At 39.2% G+C, this 27,061-nt stretch overlaps 1 protein-coding gene and 1 long non-coding RNA gene across 7 annotated transcripts in view; both read left to right on the top strand.

Annotated features, from left to right (window-relative positions):
* SPIDR (scaffold protein involved in DNA repair) overlaps positions 1-27,061 on the top strand; it is a 160,622-nt gene that overhangs the window by 69,109 nt on the left and 64,452 nt on the right. For all 6 annotated transcript variants that reach the window (XR_014010970.1, XM_081205855.1, XM_081205858.1 and 3 more), the window contains exon 8: positions 5,794-6,013. Coding sequence is in view for 5 of the 6 variants with exons in the window: in XM_081205855.1 (XP_081061981.1) it covers positions 5,794-6,013 (220 nt within the window). In the remaining variant the exon portion in view is untranslated. The remainder of the gene's footprint in view (positions 1-5,793; positions 6,014-27,061) is intronic.
* On the top strand, positions 17,744-21,991 carry LOC308593484. The gene is made up of 3 exons (XR_014010979.1): positions 17,744-17,852; positions 20,043-20,151; positions 21,293-21,991. It is a non-coding gene; the product is annotated as an uncharacterized lncRNA (long non-coding RNA).

A 27,061-nucleotide genomic window follows, 5' to 3' on the forward strand; every position in this document is an offset into this window, starting at 1 on the left:
TTGTGAATGTTTATTAACAGTTGTTATCCTATGAAGTAAGAATGACTAAGAAAATGTAACTTCTCTGGTTGTGAACGTCTTACCTGGTTAGGGATTAGAACAGAGTCTCCCATTTTCAGTGGCACTACACTATCCATTGCATGATTTTGTCCCCCATGTTGATATTCCATGTATTGGTGTGTTTGTGTAATCAGTATAAACACAGTATTTAGAGCCCTGTTTGTACATCCAGTTGTCACACAATAATTATTCTTTTGTTTGAGGTTTAGAGTTTAGAGCCAAGAGGTTAGAATTTTGAATCATTGGCTGTGGATTTCATATTATAGGTGGCATGTGTAAACATTTGTGTTTGTTAATATGTCTGACTCAAGGTTAATTAGATGGATTAGAAACAAAGGATTTATGCAATAGATGTGGAGGAGATAAACTCCAATTGTTTAAAAGGCAGATATGTTTTCATGATTGAAAAAGATCCACTTCAATTTCCACATAATTGACAGTGTGTTGACAACCTGAACAGGTAAACTAGTAAGACTCCAGTTTCAAACCAAAAGGTTTTGCGTAGACGTGTATTCATATGGTTACGGAACTCAGATCTGTAGTATGGCAAAAGAGTTTACATAATGATATTGCTTGCATAGCTCTGGTTACTCAGACTCCAGGCACCATACAGAAGAAATGTTTGCTGTTTTCTTTTTATGTACGTAGAGAAAGTGGGGATTAAAGAGATCAAGTCACTTGCACAAGAGCAGGCAGCAAACTAATGGCACAGCCAAACCTAAAACTCCACCTTCATGAGTCCAAGGTGCAGGCCTGTAATGACCCAGTCTTAACATGTGGAAGGCTCAGGGTGTCTTTAGAGGGCAAGGCAGACTGACCCTCCAAAGTGCCTGCCAAGCCTGGAAGCCAAGAAGTTGTCACTACCATATCATCAGATTGAGTCATTGCAGACTGAAGAACAGTTCAGATCCTCTACAGATATCAGTTGATTTTTAAAATATCTAGCTACTGCAACAGGGATACCCAACATTGCCTCAAACCAGCCCTGGATCTTTCTCTCTGTCCTGATCTCCAGGCACAGCAAGCCAACCGAATCCAGATCTCACTCATGTGGCAGTGTCACAAGGACCAGTATTAATCTCCTCAACGGGGCCAAAGCACTTCTCTGGTTACAAGCTTTAGCTGCACATTAAGTATAATTGTGTGGGTGAGAGAAGAAAATTGGGGTCATCACTTGCCAGTGGGTGGAGCACAGTCATGTAACAGAACTTGTAGTACTATAAGTTCAGCAAGTATGAAACAGCAGTTTCTTATGAAATATTCTCTGTTTTTATTCGCTTCCAAATCTTAGTTGCGATTTATGCACTGCATCCTGCACTTTGCTGTTTGTTGCCAAATCCTTGGTAGATAGATAGATAGATAGATAGATAGATAGATAGATAGATAGATATATTTGACAGTTGCTTAATCTGTGGACCTGATTTTTTTATGCCTCTACCATTTCATTAGTGTGTTAACAATAACAGCTTCTCATAGGAAACAGTCTAGAAATACAGGACCTCACTGCTGCAGTAATTTGGCAATAGTGTTCCCCACCCCAGGTCAAAAATAGAAACAAAGACAAATGTTCACTTGCTGCATTAGGAGGGAAGAAATGAACTTTCCAGTGCTATCACCCTATTAGAGATAGATGACAGGAATCTGAAAGAAATTGTGTGAATAGTGTGATGAGGGGGAAGGTCCAAGACTAAGAGAGGGTGTGGACAATGCTGTATGGTACTCTAGTTTTGCTATTATATTACATCTTATAGATAGCAAAGTAACTTAAGACAGCCCTGTAAAGTGCTGGTTATGACCTATAAAGCCCTAAATGGCTCAGCTCCATCTGAAAGACCGTATTTCTTCATACAAACCTACCTGGGTTTTGAAATCTTCAGTAAAGGTCCTTCTCTTGGTCCTGCCACCCTCACAGGCACGATTGGTGGGGACACAGGAAAGGGCCTTCTCAGTGGCTGCTCCCAGAGCTACCTCCCTAGAGACACTAGACTGGCTCCATCCTTTTTGTCCTTCCACCAGCAGGTGAAGACCTTGTTCCAACAGACTTTGGGGAATTGAATGCTTTTAATAAAAGAGCTGTTGCCATGCTATTTTTATTGTAATTATTTCTATGTTTTAAAAGGCTATTATACCCATATAAAGTTTTAATTCTATTAATTAAGAAGACATCTGAAGGCAGCCCTGTTTATGGAAGCTTTTAATGTTTGATGTATTACTGTATTTTAATACTTGGTTGGAAGCCACCCAGAGTGGCTGGGGAAGCCCAGCCAGATGGGCGGGGTATTATTATTAATAATAACAAGGGTATTATTATTATTATTATTATTATTATTATTATTATTATTAATGTCCCCCCTAATTATTTTCTCTATATTTTAGTGATTCTTGTTTCTTCTGTCTGGGGAAAAGGCAGGGTATAAATAAATGTATTATAATAATATTCCCATAATGCAGATTAAGGAGAGAAGCTAAGAGAGTTTGACTTATGGCAACCCTAGGAGCATAGGAAGCTACTTTATAGTGGGTCAGAGTCTGTCTAACCCAGTAAAGTCTGCTTTGATGAGCAGTGGCTTTCTAGGGTCTTTGGGTCTTTCTCATCAGCTGCTGGAGATGCAAGAGGTTGAACCTGTCCATCTGTATTCACAGCTTGTGTCCTATCTCTGTGCTATGATCCCTTGCCATGTGGTGTTCTTGTACCACTTCAACACTCTAAAATGGAAATTGTGATTAAAATAAATTGAGTGTCACTGCAAGGCAGACTTGGGGGGAATTGTGGCTTTTCAGATAGTGCAGGACTCCAATTCCCATCAGCTCTACCCATCAGAGCCACTGTTCAGGGGATGATGGAAGTTGTAGTCCAGAAGCATTTGGAGAAACTCAGGTTTTTAACCCCTGTTCTATATTCCCCACTCCCAAATCCTTGTGCCCTGGACATAAATTTGTGTATGCTGATATCTATAGATATTCAGATGCCAGGTGGCTGGAGTCTAACTGGTACTGCATTTTGCCTTGTGCCCAACTACTCTATAAGCAAAGTAGTAAAATAATAAGTTTTGTGTTTTTAAAAAAAGAAGCACAGGGGTGGGGGAAAGAGAAACTTGAGGACATTTGTCGACTTCTAACAATGCTCATGCACTCAACTGATGAGAAAAGATGTAATTTTCAATTGCTTGAATTAGTAACATATCTTTACATATGTATTTGAAACGCCTTGCTGAAAGCTTTAAGGTGGTTCAAACTTTAAGGTGGTATGATTAGGAAGGCCTTCAGTCCCAAGTACCTTTGTGCAGGGCATAGAACTAGAGTTGCAGTAGTCGGTCTAACTTTGATAGTTCAAAGTTTGCTATCTAACCCATTGTAAATCAAACCAGGACTCAGATAGCATATCTGTATTCAGGAAGTGAATAATGTATGTACTGGTACAATTAAGACGTCACAAATTGTATCACTTTATTCCAGTTTCTCTTTGATATCTACCCACTTACTCAGTGTGCTAGAACAAGAGTCATGTGATTTCTTCTTTAAACAAGGATCAGCATCTGAGGCACAAGGAAATCCAGCAGCCTGTGTACCTCTTAGTGCAGTTTGGGTAACTTTTGGCCCTCCAGATGACATTGGACTTTGACTCACATTAGTCCTAGTTATCATGGCCAATAGCCAGGGATGATAGGAGTTGTTAGTCCTACAACATCTGGAAGGTCACAGGTTCCCTACTCCTGTCTTAATATAATGAATTACTGAAAAAAAGACCTTGAACTTTGTGTGCATTTAAAGCAAGAATAACTGGCAGTGTTTTCTGATTGAGTTAAGTTTGCTGACTTTAGCCTGAGTTCAGGAACATGTTGGAAAATGCTTATATGTTTAAGTTTGGTTCAGGGGCATTACTGGGGGAAAACTATATTCTTGCTTTCTTGGGGAGATATTTTGGCCCCTTAGTATAATTTATTTTATGAGTCTGAACTTTCTAAGAAAGCATAGCAGTCTTATTTTAAAACAATTTGAAATTGTCAAAGCAAATAGTATCTGCTTTTTTCTGAACGTATTTTTGAGATGTTACACTTTGACTAAAGGGCTGTACATTGGAGTTGGCATCTCTAAATTATTGTACTGAGTGGACTTAAAAAAGTTGCATCTAATAATTCCAGCTGTCCTGTAGTCAGGAGCGGATCTGCCATGAAACTAATGAAGCTTAAGCTTCAGGGTCCCCAGAAAAGAATTTAGTCCACATTGTTTAAGAATTTTGGGTCTAGTAGATCCAATTTGATTTGCACAACTCAATTTTTAAATTATTTGTGTGTGTGTGTGTGTATTTCAACATTCCCAAAGGTTGAGAGCCAGTAGCACAGATGTAAAGGTGTGGTGATCTGGAACAACTCCATTGAAGAAGATAACAGTGGCTACTTAGATCTTGTTTCCCCATAACATAACAGTTCAAGCTTCATTCAAAAATGAAGACCTATATTCAAAAATGTAGGTCTGCGATACTCTGCAGTAGTACATTTCTGGTTTTCTGATTATCTGTAGATTCTCTCTCCACCATCACCCTGCCGCCCTAATTTTCATGGAGTGCCTAATTTTCATGAAGTGATATCCTTTCTTTCTCTAGTTCAGTACTGTATTTGAAAACAAATGAGAGCAAAAAGACAATAAAAGTAATATAAGCTTGTCATACAAATGTCATGTAAGACCTAATTGAAATGGCAGCTGCATGCACTACACTTAAGTATTACTGGAACATAACTCCTTTGATGTGGTGCTTTAAACCCCTTCTTGGCTGTACTTTCTAGCTGCTCAGAAGCCCTGGTACGCTATACTTAAGCATCTTTTCTGATACTTAAATATTTCAAGTGTCAAGTGTTTTTTCTCTAGGTACGCAGCTTTTAATCTATGTCCAAATTCATAGATTTGCTGCACACTGAAGCTATTGCCTGTTGTTGTTTGCATATTTAAGCAACAAATTTGTAGCTCACTATTAGCATATACATTGCTAAAATTTATGCGGCATGTCCTTACTCATTTTAAGCAATACTTTTTATAGGCAAATCTTTATTCTGTTTTGAAAACCTCTGGGCTGACTGAGGATAACTTAAGTTCCCCCAAACCTTTAGGTAACCCACTTTTTGTCAAGTGCAATATTATCATTTACTGTTTGCCTGCAGAGCAATATCTTTCAGATAGGAGCATAGGAAGCTTCCCTATAGGAGACCAGACTATTAGCCTATGTAGCCCAAGCATCTCTGGTAGAGATTCTCCTTGCCATCTGCTACCTGACCATGTGCTACCTGACCATGTGCTCTACCAGTGAGCTATGGTTCATATGGACTCAGATATAATTTCAGTTTGTCTTGTGTATTTATTTAATGTTGCACAGTACTGAAATATTATTTAAAGTTGTCTTGGTAAATATTAATAGATTGTTTTTAATAGATTGTACAGTTAAATAAGATGGAATGCTTTTTATGTATTGAATACCTATACCAGAGGTGGGGAAATTGTGGACCTCCATTTGATGGACTCCAACTCCCATCAGCTCCAGACAGCAGAGCCAATGATCAGGGATGGTGGGAGTTGTAACATCTGACCTACGCAACCATGAAAAAAGTGCAACTAAGCTCATTATCTAAAGACCTACTTGCACACATAGATGTCTGTAGAAGAAGTAGGGCTGTGTCCTCGTGTGTGTATTCTGCATCCCATGGAGTACTTATCTTAGCTGCTTTATTGCTTAATTTCCAGGTGTTAAATCTGGCGTACTAGCTGTGAAGATCGAAGAAATGCACGAAGAATGCACTCTCTGCATAACCGTCTGCCATCAGTTGGGACAAATTTGTGCTGGCAGTTCTTCCATAGAAAAAATTGCCGCCGTTGAGCCTAGGCTTAAAGTTCTTTTTGCAAAAGAAACAGCAGCTCACCTCAAGCTAGCTCTGCAGGATGTCTTATATATCCATCCTCCTTGGTAAGTATTTTTATTTTTAATTATTTATTAAAATATTCACAGTCTGTTCTTGGCATGCTCGTGTATCTCCATAAATGTATTTATTTTACCTTATTGGGCCAGGCTGCATTTCAAGGTGTATGTAATGATATAACTGTGAAAAATACTTTAAATTCAAATGTGTGAAGCATAATGAAATGAGACACTGTAATGGTCTTTCAAGTGATGAACAAGAAGTTTTGGTTCTTTCCTAGCGGACATCAATCCTTTACCTGTCTGATGGGGAATGCATTGTACCTTGTTGAGTTCTCCAGCTACTATTGGGGAGGGAGAGCACCAAGCAAGAACAAATCAAATAAATGCTGCTGTACTTCTGGAAGTTGTATATCTTTAAGTTTCTCTATTTATCACATTGATAAACACAAGCTCCCTGGATCAATCATTCATCAGTCAGACCAGGACCAACAAGGGATATTGTTCCTGCAGAACCCTTTGATAGAATGTATGCATTTAAAAAGTTATAGATATTCAAGCAGACAATGTGGACCAAAAAACCCCCAAACAAATCCCTACCATCAAAAAGAGAGTTAGTTGTCTTTTAAATTCTTCCTTTGAAGTTTTTGCAAAAGCAGAAAGAGTAGAGCTCTGATAAGGAAAAGAAGCTCAGCCACCCCACAATAAAATTTAACAAAATTCAAAGTAACTGACTGCAAGAACACTGCTGGAAGAAAGATTTAATTATACAATCTGTTGATGATTACTCCTTCAAAGACTTTAGAGTTGGAGATTATAAACTATCCAGAGAGAGAGAGAGAGAGAGAGAGAGAGAGAGAGAGAAATGTAGCAACCTTGGCTAGCTTGTATCCAATATAATAATTCCCAATACAGTATATTTTGAGATTCTGCAGCCTACATCTTAAAACAATCAGTTTCTTAAAGAAAGGCATTGTCATCGGCTAGTGTCTTAAACAACTTAAACTTTTCTTATTCTTCTATATTATTGTACTAAGTGTTTGATATTAAAATCTTCATAAATGTAATGCTTTTAATGTGGACTTAGGCTCTTCAGAATGTCTTCCTCTTTTAAACTATTCCCTAGGCAATGATGAGGATACTAATTTGTATCTTTATTTTTTTTAATGGATAACTTTTGTTTGTCATTTTTTGAGCTTTTCTCACACACTTTCAGTGTGGATTTCGAATGCCAGTGGTGTTACTGTGGCTTGACTTTGTGGTTTTTTGTTTGTTTTTTGGCATTATGTTATCTTGTGCCATGTGGAGCTGCAGAATTGATATGGCAAGTTGGGGGAGGAGTGTCAAGGTACACATAATACCGTATTTTTCGCTCTATAACACGCACCAGACCATAACACGCACGTAGTTTTTAGAGGAGGAAAACAAGAAAAAAAAATATTCTAAACGAAATAGTGGATATATGATTTTTGTGGTTCATGATGTGGCCACAGACATGTGATCTGACAGTGAGTTTGGAGTAGTCCAATGCAAAAATCCTGAGGATCCATGTGGATCCATGCTTTGTAACCACGGAGGAGGGAAGGAAGGGGAACCATGGATCCTCTGCTCACGACTGCAGCAGATCTCCCCCGCCACCCGCAGGCATTCGCTCCATAACACGCACAGACATTTCCCCTTACTTTCTAGGAGGAAAAAAGTGAGTGTTATGGTGCAAAAAATACGGTACATGTGAAGCTTAGGAATAGTGGAGTGTGGGATGATGGTGTTGAGTAAATTAATCTGCCTTAAACAATGGTTGTGCAGTCATGTGCATCCAGTGTACATAAGAAATGAATGTGGAATAATGCAAATCTTACAGATCTGAAGTATCCATCAGTGTACTTCCAATTTAAGACCTAGCTACAACCTAAATAGATCAAAATGTCAGCCACAATCACCTAATACACTGAGCCTGCAAAAGCAAGAGAGGCCATATTGATCTGTTGGCTCATTATTATGATAATCCATCAATATCTGTTTTGGCAATACTTATCCTCTGTGGGTGTTAAACATTTAAGAGAATGGGTGTTATTAAGAAGTAAATTGGTTATGTAATCTTCTTACAGCAAAATAGGTAAGATCAGAGGTGAATGCACCAGCAAACAAATATTTGTTAATACTTCATGTTAGCTTTTTTAGTATATGGCAGGATCATACAATTAGTAAATACATTTGAAATATAGTAGTAGCAACTTCAATATACTTTTGCCCATTATTTATAAGCAAAAATATTATACTTTAAAAAATATAATTGTTGTCAAAGGATAAGTTTGTAAAAGTCAACTTTTGCCTTGAAGGGAGGAATATTTATTTTATTTTCTGTTCCTCTGACAAATGTGTGAACTGAGTCATGCATTATGAACATACCTGTTTTATTCTAGTGATCCATAAAAAAGAATATTCTAGACTTGGAAATCTCTAACTCATATGAAAGAGGAAATTCCAAAGATACTACAGTGACAGAAATTGCTATTGGGCTTTTGTCTACTGACGTCAATAAGGGATAGCAGACAGTTTTGTTAAAGTCAGTAAAAATGTATAGTAGGAATTAACTCTGGGCTAGATGCAGAACTTTAAATTATATATGACTCTTTTTAAGAGTATTCCCATGTGTATTTAATCCCATTATAAATTCCACATTTTGTTTAAAGATGAAGTGGTAAAACTGAAATCTGGCCGTGTTAGAAGATAATAATTTTGCTTTTGACAGTTTTGGATAGAAAGCACACTAAAATATTTTCAAATGGCTTAGCCAAGTTAATGGCCCCCTGCCAGCAATGAATGACCTGTCTGCTACCTGAAACAGTTATTCATGGGGGGCGGGGGGGAATCATGTCTAATTTTCAGTCTTAATGTAACTACTAAAAATAAATCTTATCACAATAGGATTTTAAGGATTAATCGACAGTGTTGCAGAGATAGGTGCGATTTTTTAGTAATAAGAATACAAAGCTGAAAATGAATGAACTGCAGCTAAAATATTATATTCATTTTTCACATGGTGTAGTCCTTCCCCTGTCCACTCCCCTAATATTCTTAAGAGGATCTCTTCTCCAGTCTTCAGAGAGTAGCTGGAAGTGGGGAGGCAGAAAAAGGTCCTCCTTTCCTTCCACTCTGCAGTTTTAATTGCACCTAGACATTCCATTATTGAGCCCATAACCTAGGTTTCAAATCTTCGCTTCTAACACTGATGGTGATTATCCTGGGTGGTCTGCAAGGAAACAGACAAAGGTCAGAGAAGTCTTCAAGAGGTAGACTTGGCAGTGGGCCCTCCAGAAGCCCTGGGGCAATACAGTGGTGCCTCGCAAGACGAAATTAATTCGTTCCGCAAGTTTTTTCTTCTTGCGAGTTTTTCGTCTTGCGAAGCACGGTTTCCCATAGGAATGCATTGAAAATCAATTAATGCGTTCCTATGGAGACCGCCTTCAGACCAGGTCCAGGGACAGTCTGTCCCCAGACCTCTTCTGAAGGCTGGCGGGGGAAGAAGGACTTTTCTCCCCACCGCCAGCCTTCAGAACAGCCTGAAGAAAAGCCCTTGTCCCGCCGCCAGCCTTCAGAAGAGTTTCCGGAGGGCTGCCTAGGCTGCGGATAGCAGCCTGCTGCCTGGTGCGAGGCAGACATCTGCAGCTTGGGGAGCCCTGCAGGACTTCCCCGCAGGGCTCTCCAAGCTGCGGATAGCAGCCTGCTGCCCCGCACGAGGGGCGCTCTTTAGCAGAGCGCCCCTCGCGCGGGGCAGACATTCACAGCTTGGGGAGCCCTGCAGGACTTCCCCGCAGGGCTCTGCAAGCTGCGGATAGGCGCAGCAGGCTGCTATCTGCAGCTTGGAGAGCCCTGCGGGGAAGTCCTGCAGGGCTCCCCAAGCTGTGAATGTCTGCCCTGCACGAGGGGCGCTCTGCTAAAGAGCGCCCCTCGTGCGGGGCAGCAGGCTGCTATCCGCAGCTTGGAGAGCCCTGCGGGGAAGTCCTGCAGGGCTCCCCAAGCTGTGAATGTCTGCCCCGCACGAGGGGCGAGGCATTCGTCTTGCGGGGTACCACTGTACTCTGCTGTAACACCAGGTCTGATGGAATGTTGCAACAGGGAAAAGATATTGTTCAGGTGTATCCTTAGAATGAGTGAGCTGATGGCTTTGGTCAGGTTCAGGTGCCAGCTGATCAGCATGTTTTGTGTTACAAAAGAATACTCACCCACAAAGGTCTGATTTCCAGGGTCCTTGATGTATTTTGCCTTTTCTTAAAGCAGACTTGTATTACTTTGAAATATTTGCCTTAAGCATCTTTCTGCAGTTCAGTTTCTTTCTTCCCCCTAGCGCTCTGCAATCCATTCCGTATAGTGATTAGTGAATGGAAGGACTTCCTTTGATCAGGGTTTGACTGAATGCTCTTTTGCTTTATTCCAGTTCCATGATTCTCAGTCCTATTCATTTTAATATTTTTTCTGGCGGGCCTGATTTAGAAGGTGATTGGATCCGGCCCCCGGGCCTTAGTTTCCCTACCCATGGAGTATTGTATTCCACTCCAGCGTGTCCAATATAGAGTTCAGTATGGGACTGTGCAAATGAAGGGGCAGCATTAGTTCTAATTTGATTCTATAGAATAGAGTAAGCAGGCTGAAGATTGGAATGCAAATGGTTTGGGGAACTGCCTCTTCCCCGGACAGTGGGGTCTTCATGGACAAGTGGAAAAGGTAGCCCCCGGTGTTTATCCCGGGTGTACCCTTTTACATTTTCTTTGTAAAATGCTGTCATTCACTCTTCTGAGGGAAAGTGAAATGCTGTACTAGGTGACAGCTTTATTTTAGGGGTAAAACCTGTCTACCACACATGAGGCTGATTGAATCAGATTTCATTGACGGTCCAGTGGGAATACACGCACACTGCCCTAAGGAATCACTTCAGAGTAGCATTTTCCTTCCACGCACATCCCAACTGACATAATATCAGGCACTTTGCTTGTATCCAGGATGAATGTCATGTGGATGTACTCCCTTTTTGGTCAGGTATGAAAGATAGGTAGTTTAAGAAAGGGGAGCCCATTTGAAGTGCATGGTATTCCAAGCACAGTATGGTTCCAACACAAGGTCTGATTGCTGTTAATGCTGGAAATGTCATATTTCTGAGCCATTCATACCTTAAGGTTATTTTTTCCATTTCCTATTTTTATGATTCTATATTTTGTAATGAATATTGAGGTAGTGCTGCTATTTAATGTGACTGAAGTATTTAATCTCTATGTGATGTTGCGCTCCATACAGGGAAACTCTGAAAACAAGACAAAAGATAACAAACGAGCAATTAATAACAAAATAAAGCATTGGGTGCAGAGAGAATACCAAACTGATTCAAGCCACATACTACTTTCTTTAGCTGTTGTGTAAGCTACAACATATGATTAGTTAAAGGGTTTATAGTTTCAGTTACAGATAGGTAGCCGTGTTGGTCTGCCATAGTCAAAATAAAAAAAATTCCTTCCAGTAGCACCTTAAAGACCAACTAAGTTAGTTCTTGGTATGAGCTTTCGTGCATGCACACGAAAGCTCATACCAAGAACTAACTTAGTTGGTCTTTAAGGTGCTACTGGAAGGTTTATAGTTTGTTTAACAATGTAATAAATTATGGTAAAAATTAACATCAGAACTCTATTATAACATAGCCTTAGAAGTGCATGTGTTTTTGTTTTTGGTTGCAAAAATACCATTTACTAAATAAATTTGACAGTTTTTAGTCAAAGTTGAAAGTTTCCAATAAAGTGTCATAAATGGAATGACACACTTTCAGGTGAACTCTTCTAACAGGGCACGCTTGTTTTAAAAGTTCACAACCATTTCATTTGCAAACGTCTTTATTCTCATTAATTATGTTTCAGTTCTGTTAGTGTATCAGCATGGCTAGTAATTCTTTATATGTTAGGTTTGGGGTTCCAAGTGCTTACCCATGGTCCGTGTTTCCTTTGCAGCAAGATGTCCTTAATAATAATAATAATAATAATAATAATAATAATAATAATAATATTAATATCTTTATTGTCATTGCCCCCTCTCGGGGACAACGAAATTACTTGGCTGCTCCATCCACCCAGGTAGAGCACTCCACACAAAATCAAAACAACTATAAAAACACTAATTAAAACAATACAGTATAATACAGCAAGGAAGATTAGATGACTTTCAAAGTCCAGGCTTCCCATTCAGGGCCGAGATCGCTCTGGAGAAGAAGCTGTTCTTAAGACGGCTCGTTCTTGTCTTCATCGTCCTGTATCTCCGTCCCGACGGCAGGAGCTCGAAGAGACAGTGACCAGGATGCGATGGATCTTTTACTATGTCCAGTGCCTTCCTATGGCACCTTGTGGCATAAATCTGCTCTAAGGTGGAACAGTGGGCAGCCAACAATGCTCTCTACACAGCGTCCTCTGTCGATCTTTTCGTGATATATGGTATATGATATATGGTTTGTTTACACATATATACAACCTGATAGAGGGGTTCACAGCAATAACACCCCAATGAGGTATTGGTTCTTTCATAGCTACAGCCTTGCATTCCAGCAAAAATCAGGCATGGCTCTGACTCTGCCTTCCCAGCCTGCTGCCTTGCTTCCAGCTTCCAGCTTGCCTACACACACAACTCCTCTTTCAACGCTGCACTTTGTCTTTCAAACTACCAGCAAGTATACAAATTCATCCTTTCTGTGGACATTATGATAGTTTGCTGCTAGTCAATACATTGTAAAATATTTTGCTCACTAACAACTAAGTTAAAATTATGTCATGGCATGTTGCTAAATTATGTTTTCTCAGTTTAAGTTTATATGTTCCTGGGAATCTCTGAATTTACAGTTTCATGCCAAATGTTCCCTTTAGTGATTTAAAGGGAATCGAATCTCTTACCGAATTTGGGCCAGGGAAACTTGGATGTGACTGCATGACCACAAATCCCTGGAATGGGACTCAGGAGAGTCATGGGATTTTGAGGCATCTTTTTGAACAACCTTCTTCCCTGTAGTATACACATGGAAAAATTTGTTATGATAAATTGTTTAGCATAACTCCACATCCCTTTGCAACCCCTCCTTCCTGGATATTAACTTTTTTGGCCTTGTGAAAAGTTGTTGTTCTCAATAACTAAAACTGTTGTAGTAGACAGCACCCAATTTTATATACATATATAGTGGCAGAGGATATATTTTGCTGAAAATCTGCTCAAATGAAAATTTGTCTCTTTTGGAGTCTAATCTTGCTACAGTGTATGAATGTGGCATAAATAAATAATGTGGTGTTTTGTTTTTTGTGAAACAAAGGATGTTAAAAGGTTTGTGTTATTTATTTCAAATCCAGAATACACCCCTAAACCATGTATGGTTTATAATCAAACTGTGTTTATATAAAAAATATAATGTCATAATTAAGATAACCCAGGAAACATCCGGAATCATTTCAAATCATGTTTTAGGTCAGGGTTTCCCAAACAATGAGTCTCAAATTGTTTTTGGACTACAATTCCCATCAACCCTAGCTAGCAGGACCAGTGGTCAGGGATGATGGGAATTGGAGATCCAAGTTTGGGAAACCTTGTTTTATGTTATTTATTTGGGCCTTGCCTGTGTTAAAACCATAGACCCGTCTAATTAAATTTAGGGTTGTGCATATTCCTTGATCATACTGTGGAATCAGTCAATTTTGTTACTCATTCTGTGAACAATTGGTCTATGGAACTCACAGCTACATTGCTTAACAAATATGGTGAAAGCGTTATATTTCATGGACAAAGTGCTAAACTGTAGTCTGAGAGTGAAGGAGTAATTCAGTGCTTCACATTCCTTCTTTTTTAGAATATAATAAGCATTTTCTAGAGAGGGGGGATATTGTCTAAGCTCTAGATATTCCACTACTCACATTGTGTCTTCTTCCCTTCCCCTCCATGCTCCCATAGCCAAAATGTTTAAAATAAAATAAAAAGCTACCTTTGCAGCACTGTGGAAGTGGTGGATATAACGTTCTATGGAAGTACAGAACTTTGTACCTGACATTTGGTATCTATTACTTTGATGTTCTACTCTGGGGACTGTAGTTTTGCTTAAGGTACTACATGTGAAGAAATAAAACACAAGCATTTCATTGTCTGTAGGTTAGCAATAAGGTTCACTGCTGATTCTGACTAAAAATCAAAAGGGAATGTAAATATGCTGAGCTGGATAACTTCTAGTGTAGAAGTAGTTAATATCCTGAAGGCTGGATAGGATGACGTGAACAACCATGCATGGCATGAACCCATCTGAGGAATTTCTAGCTGAGTCATGTTTAACCCTCTGTTAGCATAACTAAACCCTTCTTTGTTCCATCTCCCTTCCCCCTCAGATGTATGGAAGAAGTAGAGAAACAATGCACAGTCCTTTTATGTATGTATTTAATTTTCTAAGGGCAACTACTCAAGGTTCAAGGATCTGATAAAAGTAACAACAAACAAAGTTGGCACAATCACAGTGTGCATTAGTTCAATAGGAAAATAATCAGATTTGTGTTTGTTTTGAGCAGTTCATACCACCATCAATAATCTTAACATGAAGCAGTTTTTAATGTGATTCATTGCAGGCTACAGCTGCTATCGCATTCAATTAGTTCTACTAGAGACTGGAATTTCCAGACCGTTCTGAACATTGGGAGATGAAATGCTCTGCTGACGTCAGGAGCTGCTCCTGGGAATGTTTTGCATTCCTCTTCCTGGCAGTGGTCAGGTGGCTTCCAGCAAGAAGGAAGGAACAGCCTCTTCCAAAAAGGAGGGGGGAGGGAACAAGTAGGGAAAAGAACAGTTTATAATAAAAGTATTGTGGAGGAGGCACTTTCAATGCAAGCCAGATTTGAAATTGGAACCAGATGCTTCACATTTGAAAGCTGCATAAATGTTAAATGCATCTATTAGTGACTGCGATGGCTGAAGTATTTGGCTGTCTGCCACACTTTTAATCTCATTGCTCTGTACTGAAAAGAAAAATAAAAAGGTTGAGAAAAACAGATTTTTGTTTTGTTTTGTTACTGAGCTTTAGACTAGTATTTTTGGAGAATAATTTGAGGGCAGGAAGTCTCTTTTAGCAGAAAGCTGTGCAATATAAAAGGGCCAATGAGATACATACTTCTTAATTATGTTGTTATTGCTGTAAAATAATATATTCAGTTCATCATGAAATGAGAAATGTAGTGATACTAAAGATTATAAATGGAAGAGTGAATATCTTTAGTTGTTCACATATATAACAACAGTTTATTTGCAAAGTATTTAGCTTGGCATCTGCTGTCTATAGCATTACCAGTGAAACTGCATATTTAATTTGAGCAAAATATTAATGGAGCATCTGAAGTTAATGGCTACTCCTTACTTTATAACATGAAATGTGGGCCCTGCTGAGAATTCTCTGAGGATTCCTCACTCACTGAAATTCAAGCTAGATTGGGATTTAAATTCTGTATTGGGAGGAATTGTGTCTGGACCAGAATGGATTCTAGTCAAAAATTTCTAGGGAGCACTAGAAATTGCCATAAATGTGGATGTGGCTTATGGATCTCATCACAATATTCTGGAGCAAATCTCTACTTGTCCATGTGTACTAAGACCTATTGTGACCTGGTGATGTCCCTAGGCCATGCCAAATTTCAACATTCATCTTTAAAAGTATCTGATACACTTTGCAGGTCAGCTGTGTCATCAACTCTGCATTGTTGTGTGATGCTTCAGAGATCTCTGGAATGTTGTGATGACATTGTCGAATTGATGAAGTAGTATGTGATGTACCAGTGCATCTTTGAGTCAATTTTGTGATCAGTTTGGTGAAACTCTGGAGGTTTATGCAGTGTGCAGGTTGGTTGCTTTGAGTCTAGAGTTTTTGGTGGACTTCAGAAAATATTCTGGGCCCATCAATACTTTTTCAGAGTGTAAAGTGGTTGGTTCTAGCATCCCTAGATAAAATATCAAAAGGTATTTAGACCATATCAGACAACTGCTTGTTTCTTGTCACACCACTATCCTCTAGCAAACATTGGCTACGGTTTATTGAGGGAAATGACACATAAGTGTGCATTCTACATTGATCTTTCTGCTGTTTTTATCGAAGCTTCTTATATGGTTTCCATGATGTTGGATGAGAATATTTTTCTTACGTTTGTTCTAACTGGGCTGGATTCAGCTACCAAGTTCCAGTTGTGGAGGCCTGTGTAAGGACTTCCATTAGTGCAATGTGGTTCCCCCCTCTCTTCCACCACACATTCCTCATGCCTCCTTGAATATGGTTCAGGGGTTTGGAAGAGCCTCCGGAAAAGCACTTGGCATAGAGGAATGGGGAATCATTCTGTCTGGCAAGCTGAAATTCTTGTGCCATAGCACTACACAGAATTCCATCCACTTGAGTACACCAGTAATTAGTCTGACAGCACCGTCTAATTATTAGACTATAGAATTTGGACAAATAATATTGCTGGGATGAAGTTCCTTTGTTAACATTATTTATTAAAACTGAATTCCATGTGATCCTTTTGTGGTATGTGACATTCTGCACTGAAGATCGTAATACAACAAGTGCATCTTATATGTGGTAGGCATGTCTTGCCAAATTAATATTGCAGGCAAGGAGACAATGGCAATGGGATGACAAGACGGCATCAAAGAGTTCAAAATTTCAATATTATCTACCTATCACTTCCTACTTCTAAGTGCATTAATAGGCACCAGACTGCAGAAAATGTCAACATACTTAGGTCCTGGAATGTTTCTGACTGGGAATCCAAAGCTTATTGTTGTTGTTTTAATCTTCTCAAGCTACAAAGCATTGGTATGAATCCTCCCCTTTACGTTATTTATTATAAAACAGGGGTCAGCAAACTTTTTCAGCAGGGGGCCGGTCCACTGTCCCTCAGACCTTGTGCGGGGCCAGACTAGATTTTGAAAAAAAATATGAACGAATTCCTATGCTCCACAAATAACCCAGAGATGTATTTTAAATAAAAGCACATGTTCTACTCATGTGAATACACCAGGCAGGCCCCACAAATAACCCAGAGATGCATTTTAAACAAAAGGGCACATTCTACTCATGTAAAAACACGCTGATTCCCGGACCATCCGCGGGCCGGATTTAGAAGGCGATTGGGCAGGATCTGGGCCCCGGGCCTTTGTTTGCCTACCCATGTTATAAAACAAGCACTCTCCTGAATAATAGGATGACTCGGTGCAAAGGAAAACAAAGGTCCTGTACCTTAATAATTGTGTAGAAGAGGGATATTTGGCCAGGGAATGCTTGTCATGCAGTAATGAGAAAGCTGTACTTGCTGGTGTTCTTTTTGTATAACATTTCAAAGAACCACTCTTATGTCCTGTTTTGTATCTGAACACCCTTGTTTGGGGAGTAGTTGTACTACATAACAGCTTTACCAGTTTTGAAACCAGTATCTTGGGGTTAAGGTTCAGTATAATATGAACATTTTATGCTTTGCTATTTGATGTTGTCTTTGAGGCTTAAATCACATAGGTAAGAATAACTTACTCATAAGCTGAACAGTGCTTATGTTTCATATCTTTATATACAATGTTCACTGATGAAGAAGAAATATCCCCACTATTAAAATAGCTAAGCTTTATTTTTCTGCAACAAAGAGAATCACTGAAAGCAGCATGGTTGGTAACTGCCCAAAAATGTAATCTAATGCTTATGTGGCTCCAGTGAAATGTGCAAATCTTTGTGTCTTTCCTGGTATACACTGAATTGGATCTGCAGTTTCCTGCTATATGGGAGGAGTTAAAACTGAGGAATTTCCAGAAATGTTGAGAACTGCTGACTCATAGTACACAAGCAAGTTATCCAGCTGAGGTTAGTTTCAGGGAGGTTTTGGAGTTCTTGGCTGAAGCAACTGAAAAGTATTGCAGTAACATACAATTTTATTTTTAGCAAGGTGGGGGGAGGCTGTTTTGCTTAGCATAAAATGCTTGCTGACCGACATTTCACAGTTTGAGTTATTTCTTTATCTATTTTTAGTATTTGGAAAGCAAATTGTTTTTCTGACATTACTGCCCTTTGCTGTCTGTCCCCTCCCCCCAAAAAAACATTGTTAAGGCCTTGTAAAAGGCACTTCAGCTGTTAACAGTAGATCATAGTGGCTTTAAAGATGTAAATAAGAAGGTGATTTCCCAATTAAGTCAGAGTAAAGTCAATGGAATCAATGGACAAGTTACTAAAGTCCATTAATTTCAATATGTGATTTAGTTGGATATCACCCATAGATCCAAAAAACTTGTTGGAATTGTATAGTCTACCAATATTTGATTCACGTTTTAGGAAGCCGTTTTGAACCTCATGGATCATATGTTGGATTTATGCAAAAATAAAAAAAGAGAATTTGTAATATGAATGGTAGTAGTCACTTTCACTTCAAAGGGAAAATTCCAAATGCATATAGATTCTAAAGCAGAAATATATGTTTTCTCTAATGTTGACCAAATACTATAGAGGCAGAGGGGGTCTTCCTGAACTTTACCCCAGGAACTAGTTCTGTATCACACTTGATAGCTTTTTAGAGCCAAATCAAACTTATTAGTTGATGTTTTTTATTGGCTGCATCTTAAACAATAGTTCATGGTTTATTGTGAATGTGGAGATTACTCATACTTTATTCTTCTTCTAGTTTGTGTGTGAGCAACAAACGGTAATCCGGGGCTTAATGTTGCATCTAAACTGAGAATCGTGTTGTATGTTGCTCAGACAAGCCACATTTGGGCAGGAGGAAAGTATATACATATCCATAGTAAATCATTGTGTGTGAACACAGCCAGTGGTATTTGCCTAGTAGTACATGGTCATCATGTATGTACATATATGAACATATGCACCATCTAGGAGTTCCCAATTAATGTTTGTATTGCATTGTGCGTTAGGCATTGTTACAAACTCTGCTTCCATATGAACAGCAATTTGTAAATAAATATTAATACTAATCATTTCTAAGATTTTCTGCAATGTGTTAAAATGTGTCGTTGAGTAGAATTACATTTTAGCCTTCAGTCAAATTTCAGGTAATAGTTTATTTGTAGTGAAATGATTTGATCTCTGTTCTTAGGTAACAGAAAGAAATCATTATTGTCCACACAAAGTGAAGCTTTTCAAACAGTGAGTAGTTTTTAGTGTAGGAAAGCCCTTGGTTCAAAGCATTTTCTGTTAAGGCATTTAGCATTCTTTACAAGACTATGCAATGTTTTTAATATAGAAAGAACATGCTGTCTTGTCAATGTCAGTGTGGTGTTTGGAATTTGTTCCACGGTTCATTGAGGAGGAGCGTAAGTCATAAGCCAAATGTCAGAAATGATATTTAGATGTTTCAGCCTATGATGGGTACAGTCTGTATTCAAAGAACATCCAAGTTTGTATGTAAATAGAAGTCAAATAACTACTTTTTAATTAATGTAGTGAACAGCCACAATAAAGTCACTTTTATCTGAACTGTGCTTGCAGGCATAGTTTTGAAATGCATAACATTTTTGTTGAGTTTAGAAGTGAAAAGCCAGGATGAGCAGGAACATTCCAGTGTTAGCAAATCTTTCATTTGGAAAGCTGTTGCTGCACGTGATTTGTTTTGCAGAAAGAGGTTCAAATTGTTATAGCAGGAACGGGAAATAATGTGTTGATGTGTGCTGGTAGTGGTATTATTGTGGTTGTACTTGGAATACTTGATCTAAAATGTCTGTGATGAAAGTGTTTGTTCACTCTTAACATGCGTACATTGAAAATATTGCAGATTTTCACATTCTGAAGCTGGATTGTACAAGCACAGCTTAAAATTGTGTCAAGGAGGAATACATTCCTTCCAAATGTGTTTATTTAGTTAGAATATTGGAATAGTTAATCAGCAAATCCCTCACCCCTAATCATACGTGTTATAGTCCTTGTGGGATATTTGAGAATGGAGAGTTTGAAATATAAATTGTTATCTATAGTTGAACTCCCTCACTGATAAACAAATGAAATAAATGCCCGTACTGCGTGCTGTGTGTGTGTATTCTCTACCAGGAGCAGCAAGACATGCTGAAAGGATTGGGAAGTCCCCTTCTCTGGGTCAACAGAAGGCAGAAAAAGGACACTAACTTCCTGGGTGAAGGTGGACTTTCTCATCTAACAAGTATGTTTCCTGCCTTGGAGCAGGCAGGTCTCAGTGAGACCTCTTCCAAAGCCATTTGTTAGCAACATTATTATTTGAAAAGCAAACTGAAAACTTTAACATGGAGGAATGAGAAAGAAGACTGTTGTTTTCTTCTTCTCCCCACCCCCATCACTGTTTTTAGTCTAATTAGGGAACCTAGACCAGCGAAGCATTCACCTAGGAATTTCCAGGAGGACTTCTGTAATTCCTTATTCCTGAGCTGAGGGACAAAGAACAGGGCCAGGAAGCGCTTGATCAATCCTCCCCCAGCCTACCTCTGATTTCTCCAGACTCTCTGAGCTCCCTATCTCCCCGTCTTTCCCAGTGGGTCCCCTGAAGTGTGTCCTCTATTTAGGGGTGATATGCCCATCACTCACCCCCCTCACAGAGGTTTCATAATCCGTTCCTCAGGGTGGGATTGGAGTTGTGAGTGGAGGCTTTCACCAGATGCACCAAGAAATTGAAGTCAAGCCTCTGAAGTCTCAAAATGTGCATATTTTGTGTTTGTGCGCGCGCTTGCGCTTCAGAAGGGGAGAATATTTCAATTTAGCTCAAGATAGGCTTGGCGCCCCCCACCCTATTCTATTTAGTGTAAATAAAGTGTCGTTTATGTGCACTGCCATACTAAGTAGTTTAACAAATCCCTACACCAAGGAGTTTACAATCAAAATAAAGACATGGGGGAGCAAAGAGTAAAGGAAGAGACGAATAGAGGCAATGGTAAATTGCTCTAGATCGTCTCATCCACCTGTCTAGCCTGCTTGAATTCAGATTTCTATTTTGTAAGATGAGGGGGGTGGGAATCACAGGGTTGCCCTTCTGGTGGTGACTAGTAGACTTTAGTATATTCTGCTAGTGACAAGGAATCCCAGAACTTTGAGAATCCTAGGTATTGTCAGCAACTAATATTGCAGTAGGAGGCTTCTGCAGCTATAACTATTTTAAAAATCTTTTTTGGGGGGTGGGAGGACGTTCCCTGAGGACTCTTCCTCAGGACAACTGCTTTTATAAGTCAAAGCTTTTAGAATGTCCTGATCCTTTATGAGAAATTTTGTCTGTTTTCTGTAAGTCTCCATTATAACGCTAACTTATTTTATTGTACTTTTATTCTGCTTTTCAGATGAATACTTCTCCCATCAAAATAAAAATGAGAGTCAGACCCTTCCCTCAGGCATACAAACTAAAAAAAGCAACAAAACACACCAGAGTAGTAGGGTGGAGAATGAGAGGAATCCTGATCAGTTTTTTCCCTTATTTGTTAAGCGTAGAATCTGCTTTGGGTGTAGGGTGCTGTTGTTTTCAGTACAGTATTAGGTGAGTTCTTATAGAGCCTCCCTAATGTAATTTTCTCCACTATTACCTTTGGCTCTGCCTCGGCCCATTCTTTGACGCTAGCCTGTTCGCAACCATTTAACAGATAAATTTGCTGGCTCCTGCTCCACTTACTTGCTGTGAGATAAATGTTTGTGGTTTTTAGCAGTCTTCTGCTTTGCTCTTTTGGGTTATCATTAGATGAAAGTTTGCTCCTAAAAAACAAAATATCTGTTTTAAGTGATGACCTACCCTTGCTTTAGACCAGGTTTCTTGTTACACTTATGATGAAAATTATATTCCTCTTGTAAGAGATTGAATGCCATTCTTGTGTATTTGCTTAAGAACTCAATCCAGTCATTGTGTTTGCAGTTTGGCTGTCTGCCTTCTTCCAAGTACCGTAACTGACTAAAATGAGCAACTCCCTGGGAGAACAGAATCGTGGGGAAAAAGAGGGGGAAACCCACAGAGGTGAATGAGTTCATTTATGTTCTGTGCCAGAGGTCAACTCATAGTCCATTGTATGATACTCTCATAAAATTTCAACTTTTCTTCATAAGCTCTGTTTGAGTAGCATGTCAAAATACATTAAAACAAATTTCAACATGGCTGCTTTTTAGTTTATCAGGTTAGCTTTTTAAAAGTGCTAGTATGAGTATCATGTTCATGAGTAAAGGCTTAGAGATAAAGGTTTTCAGCTTCTGAAATCTAAAAGATTATTATTTTTACTAATTTTATTTATTAGATTTATATACCACCCTTCATCAAAAGTGCTCTTTATTCGTGGTAGCTGACTCCTTTGAAATACTGTGTTTTACTATGTTACAACTCAAAATGTGAGCAAAGTAAGACTGCTGTTTCCCCATTTTTATATTCAGTTTTGTATATTTAAATATTCAAAAAACCGGAAGAATAATGAACAATTACAGCACACATCCAAAAAAACCTGTGTTACTTTTAACCTTGTGCCTGCACTATTCTTCTGTTATTCTTCTAAAATGACCCTGGGAAAACACATGATTGTTAGGTAAAGCTCTTGGATAACAATTCATACAAGGTGTAAACAACTTTTTTGTATATCCTATTCTCACAGAGACCAGCCAGATGTCTGTGGGACACTGGCAAGTAGAACTTGAACTCAAGAGCACTGTCCATTTCTGTGGCTTCTATCAGCTGGTATTTAGAAATATTATTGCTTGTGACTGTAGAGGCAGAACATACCCATCATGACTAGTAGCCATTGATAGCCTTATCCTCCATGAATTTATTCATCCAGTCCTCTTTTAAAGCCATCCAAGTTGGTGGCCATCACTTCTTTCTGTGGCAGCAAGTTCTATATTTAATTATGGACCGTGTGAAGCACTGAAAACCTAAAAAAGTGGCAGAGCATCTTTTAAACTGATTGCGGCAGGAAAGCCAAACAGAGCTGAATAGTTTTCAGTTTGGAACAAATCATCCTCCAGGAACGAGGGTGAAAATGTTTATGATTGTTCACATAGTGGAAGAACAGAAAATGCATTGAGAGTCCAGGGCACCTAATTGCAACGCAGAGAGGCCGTAAAGCATGGTTCAACAAATCAGTCTGTCCATGAGCTGCATGCAACTTGTGCTCTGCCGCTTTGCTCCTCTCTTCCTCCAGTTGGAGAAACAAGTAATGGAGCATCTAGCTTAGTGTTGCATCTGAACTAGCAAACAAACAACCAAGATTTGTTTTAAGCTTCCCGGTTTGTTCAGGAGAAACATACATGCACTGGTTTGTATGAAACAGCAAGGCAGCCACTCTGGTTAGATTGCAGCTTGTGTGCAGTTTAATTTGCCTAGTCGTGTTCAGTCCCTGGTGTTTCTGGGTAGGGCTGGGAAAAACCTTTTCCTGAAACTCTGGAGAGCTGCTGCCTGTCCGTGTAGATAATGCTGAGCAAGATAAAACTGGCATTCTGCCCCCTCCCTCCAATTGCTACAACTGAGTGGCTAATCTTTTGCCCCAAGGGCTCTAGAAGTGGATGTGCATCACATTGACAACACTAAGGCATGCACATGCAGAATAGGGGGTTATCATCTGTTCCCACTCATCAAATTATTGATGGTGGGGGCATGATTTGCATTCCCATCAGGGTTTAGACCTCTCCTTCCATACTGGTAGTGTGCCTACTTTAATTTTCTTTTTTTTTTTTGCCACTGCTGCCAAAATGTGGGTTTTTGGAGGGGCTTGAAAAATTTTGTTTTGAGGTCTGGGTAAAACCCCTGAACAGCTAGCCACCTCTGGTTTATCACTTTAGAGTTGTGTCGAAGCATAGCTAATGACAGATGGGTAGCCGTGTTGGTCTGCCATAGTCAAAATAAAAAAATTTAAAAAATTCCTTCCTGTAGCACCTTAAAGACCAACTAAGTTAGTTCTTGGTATAAGCTTTCGTGTGCATGCACACTTCTTCAGATACACAGTGTATCTGAAGAAGTGTGCATGCACACGAAAGCTCATAGCTAATGAGAGAGAGAGAGAGAAATCTGGATATTTTGCCCATGTTGAGATTGAGTTGAGAATATAGGACGTGTATATAAGAATATAGGATGTGTAATATATTCAGAATTAAGTAACAGTTTTTAATCTAAAATGTGATTTTGAATATCACTGAAAACATTTTAACAATACTTTCTTTTCATGTAATTGTAAAGTTAACCTTCATCTTGTTGTTATAGCACCAAATAATTATGCACAATTCCTTTGTAGTGGAATGTGTGATTGAAAGCATGCTGTTCCATTGCGTCATTTGTTTGAAATAATAATACGAGCTCTGGTGCTTGACTGATGGTTTAAGACACTATCTTTATGTAATATCCAAAGATCACAAATTGAACATATATAGACAATAGAAGAACAAATCTGTTCACATACTGATATCCAATCTTGCATTTCTATGGAATCTGATCTGGGGCACATCCGCATTTACTTTTTTTATTCCTAGTATCATATGAAAAGTTGTAAAGCCTGAGAAGGAGGCAAAATGGTTTCCATTCTTTTGGAACCACTTTTATCTGCTATTCTAGAAACCGAAAATTAAGCTACTATTGTAATTGCCATGGATTTGAATAATATTGTAGGGGTTATTTTGTTTTCAGTCAATATAAATACAGCAACAGAGTCATCTATGCTTGGGATGGGACTGGTGATCCTCTAGAGCAGCAGTTCTCAACCTGTGGGTCCCCAGATGTTGTTGAACTACAACTCCCATCACCCCTAGCTAGCAAGGCTCAGGGATGATGGGAGTTGTAGTCCAACAACATCTGGGGACCCACAGGTTGAGAACTGCTGCTCTAGATGTTGTTGTATTCCATCTCCCTTCATCCTTGGCCACTGATCCCTGATCCAAACCTTCCCAGAATTACTGGTTTAGTGCACTGCTCTGTGCTGTACTGCTGTATGTGTACATTTATGGTTGGGACATAAATGTTTTGGACATAAATGTTGATTGTGGATTATGAAAACATATATATGATGTGAAGGAAAGCTTCCTCTTCAGATTTAAGACTTTATTCCTTAACTGAGTTTTGTTGTTTAGTCGTGTCCTTCCAGTGAGCACTCAGGGCTGATTTGCGATTTGGTCTCTGGTTCCTCTGCTCCTTTGAAATCTAGCTTGTACTATACAATGCAGTCGTAACCATGTCTATTCAGAATTAAGTCCTGCTTAGTTCAGGTGGCTTACTCACAGGTAAATGGATGGTAGTTGCCTTCATATTAAATTACTTTTCAGCCCCTGTAAGTAACTGGTCTGCTGCCAGATAAACAGAAGCTGTGAGTTTTGTAAAGCCAAAACTGTCCCTGTAAAACTATCCTGTCTGATATAGGGGCTGGAACATCCTTCCCCGTGATAGTGGAATCAAACAGCTTAGAAGGTAAAGGATTATGACGGTGTCTTTCTCTACTGGGTCAAGAGGTGTCACCAGGCCAGAGGCAGAGGAGGAAAAGAGAATTTGGTATGGCCTTCCACCCCAAGAAAAAGGGGATACAGAAGCAAATTTTTGGCTTAGTTGCAGGATTAACATTAATTACTCTATTTGTAGGTTAACTAAAGTGACTATGGAATTGTTTTCTTAATTCTAGAACTTTGAGAGCAGTGAATTTATCTACATCAAAATGTCTCTTTCTCCTCCATATATGAATGCAAGTATCTTTGAAAATTCTATGCATCTATTTGGTTTCTGGTTTTGTTCTCTCACGTCAGTAGACTCTTATCTCAATGTCTCTGAATCTTCATGGCCTGAGGAAGTTGACCTCCTCTCCAGTTGCATTTCATTGAAGCAGTGAATACACTGTTGAGTGTACAGGCAAGGCTCATAGCCTGAGAGACAGAACTTACTAGTGTAGGAATTTACTCATGCAGATAATAAAAATAATTGCAGAACTATATATTTATTTACTAAAAGCAAAGCTTGTTTTTCTACTTGATTTCTTTTCTATTTTCTCATCCATCATTTCTGTTATCCAACACAGGCACATAAAACTTTAAAGTGCAGAAGAGAACTCTTTTGCATTCTGGAAAGATTAAGATTTTAATATTTAGCTTCAAGGGTGACAATTCTGCATTAAGGCATTCAGTACACCAGTAGCATGAAGCAAGTTGTAAATCTACACTTGTGAGTGGGAAAATGTTGTAGGCTGGTGTTGTTGTTTCTAGTACTTCTCCCTTCCATAAAAACATTTGTTTTGAGGCTACCACTAGGTATTGTGGAAGAAAACTTGGGAATCCTACATTACACAAACACTCAAAATAGTTTATTTCTGCTCTCCTGTTGGTGTTCTGCAATTACTAAACTTCATTCCGCATAAAATAATACTGGTAAGCTCACTACCTTATGAACCAGAAGCAGAGTTCCACTCACAGAATGGGTGTTGTTGTTTTTTGCCTTGAACTCCCAACTGCCAGCCTGTTGTACCATCCCCACCCCTTCACCATTCCTAAGGGTTGAGGGATCTTATGGAATGGAATGGAATGAGATGTAGTGAAGAGACCAAAGCTCACTATAGCTGAATGGGGGAATAGGAAATTGGGGGCCAAATTGTGCGATTGGAAGTGTCTTTCCTTTCATGCTAGCAACTCTTGGATTGAAGCGTAGTAATAAAGTCCTCCCCCTGTGTGCTTTTCTCCGTAGCCAATTTAGCGGGACACATTGCACTGGCTGCCACTAGTGCCGACTAGTTGTATCTGGCCCTAGATTTTATGTTTACTTCTATTAATTGCAGTGGGTTTTAGAAGAGGGGTGGTACTTTTGTTGGGGGACATGTCATGTTACTTCTGGGGAAGTTTGTCCACCTTTGGTCCTGTTGCACGTCAAGACCCTGAGGCCTCCCCCCATGATGAATAAAGACACTAGGACACAGCATATTAGGCTAATGGTTAATGGGCAAAATTTAGGCCACAACTTTATTGGTTACAGAATGTGAGCGGTATTGGCTTAGGCATTGGTATTGAACCGACTATATCTGACTCCTGCCCGCCTGCAGGAAGTCTCACAAGGGTTAACCACCAGGAGGGGGAACTTGTTGATGCACATCAACTGGAAGCTCCACCTAGAGTCACTGGAA

This window comes from Podarcis bocagei, assembly GCF_964188305.1.
Source record: "Podarcis bocagei genome assembly, chromosome: 8".
In the NCBI taxonomy this organism is placed as follows: Eukaryota; Metazoa; Chordata; class Lepidosauria; order Squamata; family Lacertidae; genus Podarcis; species Podarcis bocagei.